Raw genomic sequence first — 14310 nt, 5'->3', positions numbered from 1 at the left:
TTTGCTGAGAATGGCCTTGGATCTGTGCAACACTGCTTAGCAGTATATATAAACTTCAGTGTGTTATCAGCATTGTTTTTCTCCTAGAACTAAAACATAGCTTCATACCAGCCTCTCTGAAGAAAACGATTCCATTCCCCTCTGAAACTAAGTATCATAGAAAATATTTCTATAGCAAAGTCAATTTGACAGAGAAATGAAGAATTGATATTTGATTTTTGAGAAAATCTTACTGCTGTATAGTGAGCAAAAAGCACATGCTGAGGTAATTTACACAGTTGTTTAGTCAGGTGCAGCAGAGACCCCTGTTAGAGCTTGTATTACAGGCATTTAACATTTTCATTAATAATCTGGAAGAGAGGGCTTACAGCATGTTAATTACATGAGTAGATAGTTCTAAATTGAGAGAAGTCACAAAACATTAACGAAGACTGAGATCTAATATAACAGGATTTAAAATGACAGAAAAATAAGAAAGAGAAAAAGCAATTCAAGCTTAGTCAGAGATTCAAGTGCAATCAGAGATGTCTTAATATCTGACCCATACATTAAGAATGTGAGAAACAAAGCAGTAACACTGAAGAATTAAAACGTGAACTGAATATTGGTTAGCATATAATGTAGAAGCTGCAAAGACTGTTTTGACTCTGGGCTGCCTGTGAAAAAGTGTAACTTGGAAAGCTTACAAAAACTTTAAGGAGCTCAAGGATGGAAAGATTCTCACACCTTTATGAGGAGTACAGCATCCATCAGGTAAGTGGTAATTGCAATGCACGCTTATTTCAGGAATATGAACACCAGAGGAGCACAAAAGCTAGAAATCTGAATTTTGTAGAAAGTCTTTAGGAAGGATAACAAATAACATGACCTAGATACTTAAAACAGCTGTTTGGTCTATCACCAGGCAGGGTAGTATAAGAAATTTCTGTCAGGTACCAGGAAAATGCAGTACAGCTTTTCCAACTCCTACATTCTCTATGATGTCACCTCCTAGTTAAGACCATAACTTCTACTTAACATGATTTGAGATTATTCCTAAGTCTCACTGGAGTGAGTAAGATATAATGCTATGGTGAAATTTAATTTCATTTTAATATGAAATCAATGCACCATTCTGCTCAGAGTTTTCCTGCTTCGACTGCAAGACTGGAGTTATACAGGTGCTTCCACAACCCACTCCAGCATCAAGAGATATTTTCTGTTTGTTTTTAAACCCAGAAAAAATAATTCACCTCCAAACTAATCCTAGTATTTTATGGTACATCTCCTTCACCTTTTTTGGTTGTGTCAGTTCTCTGTTATAATACATTATCTCTCACTAACACCCTTACCTCCATGTAGGTACCTTAAATGACATAAAAGCAGAAATTGGGTAAAATCCTAGCTATAGAGGAACTCAGTTTTACCTTTTAAATGATTGAGAGGCAAATCCCAGCACCTGACTTCTGCTGTTGGCTCAGAGATAGACCCTTTGTCATGTTTTACTTTCTATGTTTAGGGCTTTTCCCCACTTTCTCTGCTCAAGAAGTGGAACACTGGTTTGATGATATGGAAGATGAAAGACTGGTAAATATGGTCTGAGGTATAGAGAAGTCAATTTTAGACCTAGGAAAGCAAAAAGCTGGGTGAAAATTTAAGAGTGAAGCATCGTTTCTATGTGATCCAGAAAGAAGTAAATGTTAAATGCTTCTCTAAACCTTCATAAGTCAGAAGATACCATTGACTTCAGTGGAATCCTTTGGTAACTACAGATGTAGTCCAAAGGGCATATTCTCTTTGTTGAGCTCACTTCTATAACTAAGTGTAAACACTAAATCATAGATTATCAGAATGGTTGTATTTCTGATATCTTCTTGGGTATCTCTGGGAACAATACCCATAAGTGTTAGAATTGTTCCTCAGATGGTTCCTTGTTCTGTTAACCACTGTTCCAGGACTGAGACTAGTACAAGTCCCTTTTGAGTACTATTCATATAACCAGAAGAACTAAAAAAGAAGGTGAACAAAATGTTTCACTAATCCTCTGTACTACTACACTGTGGGTATAGGTCTTTATTGGACAGCCTAAACCAAACGTGACCTAGAACATGTCACAGGGATACAAACATGGGCACAGTGATGTGTCAAATCACCAGGACTAACTGTAAGTCTGACTACATGTATACATTTAAACATCTTAGCATACATTCATGAGGCAGTAAGGCCAGGTCAGAGCTCTAGAGGGTATTTATGATGCGACATTAGTTCTTCTGTTATGAGTGCTCTTGAACATCTTTTCATCTTTTTTCTTATTTTCCTTCCTCTTTCCTTTTAATTAAATCCCATTAGAAAAGGGTTGCCCTTTGATTATATCCTCAACTGCAGCTGAATCAGCCTACTTCACTTGTTAAGGTGGGAAGTGCCAAATTAAGATGCAAATCTTTTATTACATTTATTTATAACAGAGGTAGTATTCCTAGTTAAGCTTGAGAGATAAGACCAGAGGCAGTAGACAAACACAAATCTCTTACAGAAGAATCACGTCTAGTCTTTCAAACTGTATTATCTAACCTAATTAGATACTTACCTAAGAAAGGTCTCTTTGCATCTTTTCAAAGAAGAAATGAAGGGACAGATGCTTCTCCAAAGCATTCAAGCAGAGAAGTGGAGATAGCCTCACAACTACCTTCACCCTAGCTGAGTTTGTGAGATTAGACAGCTTGCTCATGTATACCTACATACCAGAAGCAGGGAAATGGTTCTTTTTGACAACGAATTAGCTGCTATGGGGATTCTGAGTGTTGATGAGAATATGGCTGGCTAGCTGAGGACATCATTTAAGCTTCCTAGTAATGATCGCATTTGAAGCAAGTGCCATACTACTAATTATCACTTGGTTCTGATTGATTCATCACCTGCTTTGCTGCTCCCATTTCATAAATGGGAACATAAACTGCTTAGTTTAAGAAATGGAATAATATGCAGAGCTTATTTAAAACTGACTCTATATTGTGTCAATTACTGTCAGACTGATTTTCTTTCCTTTTGTCCTTGTATGTGTGCACACATGTATATGGCTGTGAACAGTTAATTACTGTATGATTACATATAAAATGCTTATATAATATTTTAATAAAAACAATATTATAATCTGGTTTACATTTACACATCACAATTGAGAAATAATAATTTTCCTTACCTATTTCAGTCATGGATATCCCCGAAGCTAACTGCCCATTGTTGAAAGAGCTATAGGTAAACAAGTTTGGTACAGAGGTGAGGTCATAGATAGGTTCCTGCTTTATCTGTTTGATTCCAGTCATGTCTAACCCAGACTGATCTGGAGAAGGCTGGGCAGAATCCACGTTGTAATAACCTTCAGACTTTGGCAGGTCGATGACGTGCCCATTTGAGTAGGTGCTGCCCGTTTCATTATTCAGATTGCCCAAGCCATTGCTGATGCTGTTGCTGTAAACCCTGGCAAGGGCTTCTGCCTCACCGCTCTGCTGCTGCCGCTGTTCCTGCAATCGCTGCTGGTGCTTCTGCACTTCAGCATACAAGCTATCCCTCTGCTTTTTGGACATTCTTCCAAATTTCACAGCTGAAAAGCAAAGCACAGTGCAAGCTATTGTCATGTTTCTTTTCTTCTCAATTCCCCTCAACACCACTGCTCCCTTGATATCCACTTTTAGCATCACTTCTGCTGAGGAAACTTATCTTTTTCTTTTGAAAGAGAGAGGATGCAGAACTTTTTGCCATATTCATCTCACAAAGGAAAAGCTATTATCTGCTTGGATTTACAAGCTGACAGTGACTCTTACTTGACAGGAGGGCCTCGGTCAGGCAACTCACTTTCTACTGTGAATGTTAAAAAGTTGATGCATCCTTTTCTTATCTCTCTGTTCACCCAAAAACAACCCAGAGCTATATGAAAAACACAGTCTATAGATTCATAGTCCTTGCATTTCACAAACTTTCCACAAACCTTTAAACTGTGTGCTAACAGGATTAGTACTCTGGATGAAAACAAGCCCTACAGCCCTATTATCACATTCTTTCAATGGGGTGTTATCTTCACACTTTTAAAAAAATGTTGCAGGTTAGATTTAGAACCTAGAGGAAAATAGCAGATTGGAAGGTAAACAGCACAAATGAATGTCATCTTTTTCACAGAAAAAAGTCTCAGGGATTTACACAATCAATTTACATAATCTCCATGCACAAAATCCATGCATTCCTTCTAATGAGAAGGGCAGGAAAACATCAGAGTGCAAACCACTGTCCCTGGGAATAGGCCTCACTACATTGAGACTGAAATTTTCAGAAATGACAGTCTGATTGCTGTGGAACTACAAGGAGTAAATACATACCCTACATACACAGTGGTCACAGATGATTATCTGTTCTTTTTTTTTCTCTCTCCCTTTAAATTCTGGGTTTCTACTGGCCTAGATCTTGAGATCTCAGAGAAGAGGTAGCTATTAATCATGCTTTAGGAAACATGAAAACTGTCAATTAAGATACATTCAGCAGAATTATCAGAGAACAGATAGGAGGACATTTCTCTGGAAATACTTATTTTATGTATTATGAGGACTATTTTCCAATGCTATTTCCCATCCACTTGTAATGGAGATCAGTTCAGAATTATCACACTTATTAGTGGCTTGGTTCCCATTTTAGCTGCATTTCAGTTATATTTCTCCAGAAGCTTTTGAGCCTACAAATGCTCATTAAAATATATAAATATATATATATATATATATATATATTTAGAACAAAAAATACCCAAACAATAACAACAAAACACAGAAAAGGAAAAGAACTCTACTAGAAGGAAATGGCATAAAATTGAGGGGATGATAGCCTTTCAGTTTATTTGTATTTCTTTACTTTGAGATTTGTTTTTCTTGTTACCAGCTTCAGCTTACTTGCAGCCCTCCACACAGTCTTCACATATACACTGGGTGCTCTGCAACCAGTGTGCACTGCACACTGTTATGGACAATATATAATGACTGGATTTTGAGAAATACAACTGCGTGTTCTCTTCAAATGTAGGGTCTGAGTAATAAAAACAAACACCCACAGTTTACTCTCATTAGATATTCATTAATTGGATTCTCCAGCTGCTGTCAATTAGCATCCTGCCTCTGCATGATAAAAATGAATCTGTTACATGGCTGAGAGGTAAAATTCACATTCAACTTTTCTGTTAAAAAAAATTCATGCAGGCTATTTTAAACTTGCAAGAGCTCTCCATATCATTAAGTATAAACACTCTCACATCAACAATCAGAGAGGAAAGTGATGTTGACAGAAGAATCCCTCTTTGTACGCAGCAGTCCCTGCATTACAGGTTGGGAAGACAATGCTGTGAGTTAAATACCTCTGTGATATCTCAAATACTTGCTAAGTATTACTTTTACTGGGAAAGTACATGCTGTTAAATTACTGAAATTTTACTACAGTGCCTTCTGGGAAGAAGCAAAGCTAAGATGTCAAAGTATACTTCATACTAAGCCCAAAAGAACTCCATGAATTAAAGGTGAGACAGCAGGGCCCCTCTCAGTCTGCTGAGACGGTGAGCAAGTTGTTTCAGTGATACATGAAACACAGTGAGGTAGGAAAAGAACTATTACAAATGAAAGCAAGCTTATAAAATCTGAACTATTTTATGAAATAGGTCTTTAAGTAACTTCATCAATGCCTGTTAATTCCAAAGAACAAATTTTATGAACAAATTCTGCCAGGTAATCAAAGCTAATATGACCTTGCTGAAGCAAATGTAACCTGCTTTCAAAGACAGAACATTCTCTTCTCATATTCCCTGACCATTTCAAATGTGACTGTGCGCTGGACAGCCATTGCATAAGTAATGAAATGTTTTTCCTGTGATCCAGACATGGACAGGAGGCAATGCACCAGTGAAATGCTTTTTTTCACAAAGCAAAATGTTTAGTCAAGTGTTTGGAATAAAATAAAAGGTGAAAAAACAGTATCAAGGAGTACCTTTCTTTTTAAACTGCCTGCTCACTCTCACAGATCTTTAGAGATCTCAAGGAAAGGGATGCTTCCTCACGTCAGTATTTAATGTTGCTAATATAAAAAGTTATCTAAACTGGAATATAAATCCTCCTCTCCAGAGATAACTTTGTGATTTTGATCAGAACAATGCACTACCTTTCCAACTCTTTCACTTCCAATCTAACGTTGCTTTCCATTTTGCTAACTTCCCACCCTCTTCATGAATATAGCCTCCATTGTTAACTGAAGATCTGTGTCTCACAGTGTATACATTACAAAGCAAGGATCTTCTCCTCTCTCTTTTTCTAGAAATCTACAGGAGTTTAAGTAAGGCAGCAGAGAAGAAGAGTTTCAAAGGATTTAGGCATGAAGTAAGAATCTGACTCCTTACCATCTCTAGACATTCCCAGGGCAAGACATTTCTGCAGTCGGCAGTGTTGGCAACGATTTCTGTTGGTTCTGTCAATTAAACAGTTTCTCTGCCTTGGGCAGGAGTAGGAGGCATTGTTCTGCTGACTTCTTCGAAAGAATCCCTAGGAGCAACGAGGAAGAGAGACATAGTATTACCATGTGAGTATATGTGCACACACACATGCAAACTACACACAGACACACAGCCATGCAAGCTCTCATGTAGCATAATGTTATTTTTGCTATGGCTTTGCAGATGCACAAGCCTTGTACAGTGAAATTAAAGAGCGTTTACTCATCATAAGGAGGATTTGTAATTGTACAGTAAAGAATATAATACTACTTTGTTAAAGGACAAATAGTATAGAGTTACAGAATGTATTCTATTGTGTAATAACTACCATGGATCATCTAATTCTTGCCACTCATAAATGAAAAGCTTGCCAGCATTGGTAAACAGATAACATTAAAGTACTTATTCTGACTATTTTCCATCTTTATTGAAAGAAACTTCTAACATCCGGCACTGGCTATACATAGCATTAGAAGCTGAAGTCTGCCATTTAATTTAATCTGACAAATGTTGATCTGATCTGGAAAGAGCATACACTTTGGGAGTGAAAAGTAATTCAAATTCAAACATTACAAAAGCACTAGGATTTAATGGCTGTATCAGGTAAATCTGACACACAAAGGAGAAAGCAACACCATTAGACACTACCATGAGAAAGTAAAGATATTTTCCATATCAATGGAATATAACATTAACCATTTAATCTATTAAAAACAGTTAGATACTTTATATCCTAAAGGGTTTTTCTGCCCTGTTGCTGGCCTATTTGGCTAAATATCAGAGGGTGAGAACTCATTCTTAATGACTTATGAGCTCCTAAATGCCACTAACAGCACCGAGAGTTTCAAAAATGAAATCAGGGAGAAAGCATTTTATAATACTATTTTCTTTCCTGTAAAATAAAGCACAGGAAGATCAGTGAGTTGAGAGAGGGAGAGAAAGAGAAACAAAGAAAAGAATTTAATTGGCAAACTTAGCAGCTTTAGAAGAAAGTAATTGCATGGCTGTGTAGTGGGAGAGATGAAGGATGGCCCAGCCCTGCAAGAAGCTATGAAGGGAAAGCATGCAGCAGTCACTGGGAGAAGTGACACCAAAGTGCTTGTGCCTTTCCGTGTTCGTTTGTAAACAGCTCTCATGGAGTCAGAAAGGGAGATATGACTGCACTCATCAGGCAAAACCGTTGTTATCCTTGTTCATGCTGACAGAATATACTAATAAGGGATGGGATTTACAACTCTTGTGAGTTTTGATGGAAAAGGAGTGGGAAAACAACAGGATGATGTTGTCACAGGACTCGATTTTCATGCTACAGGTAGTGCCTGTAGTCCCACTTCAGTCCCTGAGAACCAAATTAGGGTGGCACGAAATGTCAGTAGTGGACAATAGGCATGATGCTCCACCAGGGAGACAGCAGCATAGTTCCTGAAATTGATGAGTCCAGAAAAGCTTACTTCATCTGGCCCATACTGGCTTTATCAGTGATTACAATATACAGTGACTATTAAATTAAGGTTTATGATTTGCATGGATATCCTTAGTGAAGCTCTCAGGAAAATTTAATTGTGGACTTACCTGATCCTAGTTGACCAAACCTTCTTTTAGCCGTGGAGATGAGCTTAATGTTATTGCTAGATGGATGACAATTGCAGATTTTTTTTTATCTACTTGTTGAATCTTACAGCCAATTTTGTTTTTGACACGAGGAACATTTTCTGCTTTAGATTTTAGCAGTTCTTATGTGATACAGATTTGAGAGAAGAAATGTATTATATTAAAATAACCCATACAACCATCTAGCATCAACTGTGTCTTATCATGTAGTACTGTTTTTATTACGACTGATCTCACAAGAGTTTATTTGTGTATTTTTCCCACTAAATTCGATCTCTTCCTACTGGAGTTTGTTTTTTCCCATCACTGCCCCTCTTAGAAAAAAATCAAGGGTTATGTAATGAAGTTAATCTATAGCAGGTACTTTATTTCTCTGAAGAGACTTTTGTGCTCTGTTCTTTCAGCAAAGATCTAAATGCTTTCTTACAGAGAAACCTTTCATCTCAAAGGAGATTTTTACATAACATTGGCTATATTTACTGGGAATAATACCTTTTTAGGGAAGCAGAACACAATTCATTACTGAGGAGTTAAAGGACATAAAGACAAGTTTCCCAGTGTTCTGACAACAGTCTTTCTGCATCTTAAACAGTTCACTTTATCCATCACTGACAGCCTGAGAAGGGAGTGGCCTCTCAAACTGTCCTCTAGACCCTTGCTGTGCTGTGGATAATAAGAAGCCTCTCATCAAAAAAAGGAGTCACAGAAACAATGGGATGGAGACCTGTCTTTGAGTTTCACTCTTTCCCCAATGACTGATGGCAGAGCCACCATTTTCTTTAGAGGACCCAGCACATTGCTCAGCCTATACAAGTGTGCATCGTGAAACATCTGTAGCATTTACAATGCCCCTTAAGTGCTTATGATAAGCATTTGCAGTGGCAGAACTAATGCAGAGGCATGGAGTGAAAGGATTTCCTGTCTTTTGGAGTCTGTAGTATTGCCAGCGGCAGTGCAATTCTCTGATGCCATTTCCTGAAATGCTGAGGCCCTGTGGTGCCTGGCTTAATGCACGCGGTCTTGTGGAAGCCCTTCTGGCCTCCTTCTTCTTAATTAGTTCAGATTTCTAATGCGCTCAGACAAAAGGAGTTAGAAATGACCAGTTATTAGTATATGGGCTGAACAAATATTTATTATTTAGCTGCTGGGCAAAGAGGAGCTGTGCTGCACTGCCTGAGACAGTACTTAACTGAAGAAAGAGCTCTTGCAGAAGGAGATGCTCTCCATTGGACCTGATGTGAAGGCTGACATATTTTTTCAGAAGAGGCTTGTAAAACAGCATTAGACTAATTGATGTGATACTGCAAAACTGGCACAAAACCCATAGATTTAAAACTGCTGTAAGTGGAAGAAAAGCTCTTTATCTCAATAAGTGGTCCCCACATAGTGCTAAGAATATTGTCTTGAGGCACACACAAGGGCTAGCATTAAGCCTGATCAATCTACAGGAGACCGTATCCCTCAGTGCTTTGTGGAGCTGGATGCAGAGTTGAGATGTTCCTTTTCTGCTCAAAATGTTTTTCTCCTGTCACTTTTGTGCCAACATTAAAGTAATAAATCTATTAGTACAATCCCATTTCATGTAATTGTTGTAAGATGCTTATTTCCAGTCCAGTCTCACAATAAGACAGTGTCACAGGGTAAGCTTTTCATTTAAAATCATTAAAATTTCTGAAAGAAATCAGATCTTTGAGAATATATTTCTTCTTAACACACTGGCATTAAAAGCATTGCTTAGTGAATAAGTTTATGGATGAATTTATTAATGTTGATAGATTTTTTAGTTGTTCTGAAATATCATAAAGCATTAAGCAGGTAGAGACTTTCCATTTCACTCTACAATTATCTGTGCACTTTCGAAAGTACCGGCTTGTGAGTTTTTATGTAGAAGAAACTATAGATGCTGCCTTTCATCTTTACAACTTCATTGTTACAGTCAAAGCTGGAATACCAACACGTGTAGTATAAAAATCTGGTGTTCCATAAGCAGTGGTATAATCCCTTAGATCCAAAAAGCACAGAGCCTTTCTAAAATTGTAAATGAAAACCTTTCTTGTGTTCGCTTGGTGACTCATTAGAGTTATTTAAGCCAATGTCTGGGATAATATGCTAATATGCCTTTTTTTTTTTTTTTTTTTTTTTTGTCTAGCCTCCTGTTCCAAACAATTCCACTATGCTGAGCCTATAAGGAAGAAAGCAAAGGATCCTTTTACACTACCCATAATGTCATCATATAAGGTATTTTTTTTCTTTTGGAGATCACAATTTGGCCTGCAGAGAATACAAAGGGTATAAAATAGGACTAAACTGACACCTGTGAGATTTTAAGATGTTGAACTGAGATATCACACCAACTTCTAATGCTGCTCAGGCTGTATAGGAAACAAGGTAAAAAATCCAGTTCTCAAGCTTATTTAACGTGTGACTTTGAGTTTCCTGCCTTTTTATTAGCACTTATACTGCATCAGATGTGATTAATTCATGTTTCAAAAGAGGAAGTAACTCTAAAGGCTATTTGATGAAAAGAAGAGCAACCAGTAAAATTGGGCATGAAATGCATGTATATAAGCAGCAGACTTTATGGCCTTTGGCATTACTTGCTTGAAAGAGTGTAAGAGTGTATTATTACGTACGCAGATGCCTGAGGCTAATGCAGATGCTGATGACTATGCTGTATTAAAATCCCATACCTTGCAGCCTTCACATGTGATGACTCCATAATGTATTCCAGAGGACTTATCACCACAAATTTTGCATGGTATCACTTCAATTTGTGCTGAAAAATAAGACAAACATTTTGAGTATATAATTCTATTTCATTTCTTTCTTTCTTCACATACAATCTCTTCTCTCTCCCCTGAAAATATGAAACTGCTTTTTATTGTACTGTGTGTTTTTGAATACTTTGATTTGGTAGATTTTAATTGATTCACATTATCTATCTACTTTTCCCTACAAAACTCTTCAACAGTTCAAGCTGTCTCATGATTAGATAGTTTTTACTCATACTATTCTCTTTTGTTTCTACTTGTTAATTTTATCATCATTATTGCTAATGACAATCATTAGAGATTCTAAATAATTATCTGGATTTTTCCTGCTTATGCTTTTACAATATTCATGACTTTACACTTCATTTTGCTGAGGTGGTTTTTTGTGGAATGTTTTGATGCATTTTACAGACCTGTAGACATGATGAAGTTTTCATATCCTTCAGATTATGAGTTAAAAACATACAAAGATAAGTCTCACTGGCAGAGACAAACTTGTAAATGACCACTTAATCTCTCATCCACTTCAAACTATTTGCTTGAGAATCAGAGCAGAGGTAGGTAAGACCCACAGACTGAGATTAAGTACACAATGGCTGTGTGATGGGAGAGACAGGTTCTATCTGAAAATGTTGGATTATGAATGTGTTTCAGATCCTTTTATAAACCAAATAATTAGGAAATTGCTATTTTCTATATATATTTTCTTTTACTTACATAGCTATTTTCTTTCCTCAGTTACTTAGAATCCTGTGAGTTTCTGTTTTCTATAGTGTAAGAGCACACACCCCTGAATGCGTGGTGGGACTTTGCCTGATTCTAGAAAGAAGCACTGAGGAGAAAAAAAAAATATATCTATTTTCTTTCCAGTAATTTGTTTTCCTCTGTGATTTCATTGTTCTCCTCAATTCTTTCACGACTTGTAACTATCATGCTTGATTAGTACTACTGGTAGATGTTGCTTGTGGTTTAATCCTAGTAGGCATCCAAACATCACAAAGCTCCTTGCTCACTAGTCGGATAAGGGAGAGAATAAAAAGAAGGAAAGCAAGAAAACTCATGGGTTGTGATAAAGACAGTTTAGTAGGTAAAGCAAAATCTGCATGTGCAAGCAAAGAAAAATAATTCATTCACTACTTCCCACTGGCAGGCAGATGTTATCCTCTTCCAGAAGGTGTTTCTTCATTACATGTAATGGCTACTTGGGAATGTAAACAACAAAACTCCTAACATCTCCCCCTACTACTTCTTTTCCCCCAGCATTTATTGCTAAGTACAATGTTATATGTATGGCATGGATACTTTGCTCATTTGGAGTAAGCTGTAATGGTCACGTTCCCTTCCGCTTTCTTGCACACACCCATCTATCATGAGAAGTAGGGAAGTCTTTTGCTCAGTGCAAGCAGGTTTCAGCAACAAAAAAAAACATTGGTGTATTTTCATCACTAATCCAAAACATGCATCGTATCAGTTACTATGAAGAAAATTGACTAAATCCCAGCTAAAACCAAGACAATATCTTCCATATTCAGGATTGCAGTATCCGCAGTTCACTGCAACATTAGTCACTCATCAAATACTTGGGCAGCCCAGCTGAGATCTTGCATGCTAGGGGGGATTACTATGGGGTACCCTTAGTACTTCGGTTGAGTATGTTCAACTCCAAAATGGATTGGTAGTCAGGGAAACAAGATAATAATTCAGATATTGATCCTAAAACAAACATCCTGTTTCAAATCTGTTGGTGCACAAAAATCTACAAATGCTGGAGAACACTTATTTATAAATGACAGCACTAAATAAGATATGCTAAGCATAGTTGTGTTGTGGATGTTATAACGGTACAATCTGGATTTTGCCCATACTATTTATTACTCCTTCCAGGAGACCAGTTTTGTATGAGTTCCTTCCTACCACCTTGAAGTTAAACAACCAAATCTCAGAACAGTTCTACAGAGTCACATTTCCGACTGACAGGTACACTGCATCCCCCATTCCATGGAAATTACTTAGAGTAGGTAAACACTAAAGGTGAACATTAATATGCCTCTTTTATATGTCAGTAATTATTCCCCTGTAACACTATACCCCAAAGGAAGGAGGAATGAGGGTCGTTTATGGATGATTTAAGAAACTTCATTTTCCCACTCTCAGCTCACTTTCCTGAGATACTCTCTCTGATCAAGCACATTTCTAGGAAAAGTAAATATTAGCTTAGACAAGCAAACCAGTTTTTTCAACTGCCCAGAAGTCAGGATGGATAATATGAATTTTACTGTAGGAAAATGCAATTTTTTGTTGATATATTTTGGGTGGGGATAACCCAGGCAGAAATCTTGGCTGCCCTTGAGCTTAAGAAAGTTCATATTTAGAAATGCAATTTTCTGTGTAATCCACAGTTTTTGGATTAGTGTCTGTATCCTGTTTTGTTTTTGCAGACCAAGAGAGGTAGATTTACTTCTTTCTTTCTTTCTTAAGAAGCTAATATGCACAAGCCATCCAAGCATAACGCATAAAAACAAAGGAAACTCCGCATAGAACATAGCCTCAGTTTCTTGGTAATTTTGACAGGCTGATCTCATTTAAAATTTTCTGTTCCTTAGTCCCACTGCAGTAATTAAAACATTTCAACATGCACCTCTATGTACTGCTTTTTCAGAGGACAGTTGAAACCACTGCTCACAGATCTCTGCTTGAGAGTCATATGGAGGTTGCATGGCTAGGCTCTGGGATCTGGCACTGCTGAAAAGTTCAAAGACATATGTCAATGTCAGAAGCAGAGACTACTGTGATAAGATGAGGAGGTCTTCAGGAAAAGTAATGACAAGGGAAGAAAAAAATAAAAACAGTTTGAAGGTATTTTAATGTGACTTGCATATACTATTTGTAAGTGATAGGAACAGAGACAGAAGTATTGATCCTGTGACACACATTGCATTTAGCAGAGTGCTCATTACTACGAGCAATCAATAATTCCATACGTGACTTGTAATTATAAGCACTACACTAGAGATAAATATTTCTAGATCAGGTCACTAAATGTGATGGCTCTGGTTTTCAATTAATATGAAATAAATACTCCAGGCTTCTGATTCTTCAATTAATTCAAACTCTTATTCAAAATTAACCATTCTATAAATTAGTAAGTACAGGATCTCTAGAAAATTGCTACCAGTGCTCCTAGAAAGCTCACAGAAAATGCAGTATCTTCAGTACAGAGAAAGCACTTGAGGAAGTTTGGAAAAGTAGACTCTGCTGTTGCCTGTTAGGCATTTCTTTTTGTTCATAAGACAGCAGAACAATTTAAGGGTTCATAAGAGAAAACTAGAGTGATTAGTTGTACAGGCTGGGTGAAAAAGAAGACACTGTATTCCCCAAAACATCTTGAATTACTGTAATTAACACCCACTGTACCAGGTTTCTTTTGCAGATTTAATG

General features: G+C 37.2%; 1 protein-coding gene across 1 annotated transcript in view; it reads right to left on the bottom strand.

Moving 5' to 3' along the window:
* RORB (RAR related orphan receptor B) overlaps positions 1-14310 on the bottom strand; it is a 143107-nt gene that overhangs the window by 34144 nt on the left and 94653 nt on the right. The window contains exons 2-4 of the mRNA XM_085213538.1: positions 10792-10877; positions 6398-6539; positions 3179-3580 (exon numbers count right to left, since the gene is read on the bottom strand). Coding sequence (XP_085069664.1) covers positions 3179-3580; positions 6398-6539; positions 10792-10877 — 630 coding nt within the window. The remainder of the gene's footprint in view (positions 1-3178; positions 3581-6397; positions 6540-10791; positions 10878-14310) is intronic.

The sequence above is a fragment of the Meleagris gallopavo genome, chromosome Z (genome assembly GCF_905368555.1).
Source record: "Meleagris gallopavo chromosome Z, MGAL_WU_HG_1.1, whole genome shotgun sequence".
Classification (NCBI taxonomy): Eukaryota; Metazoa; Chordata; class Aves; order Galliformes; family Phasianidae; genus Meleagris; species Meleagris gallopavo.
The sequence above is the reverse complement of the archived record's forward strand: the minus strand, read 5'-3'. Positions and strand labels throughout refer to the sequence as shown.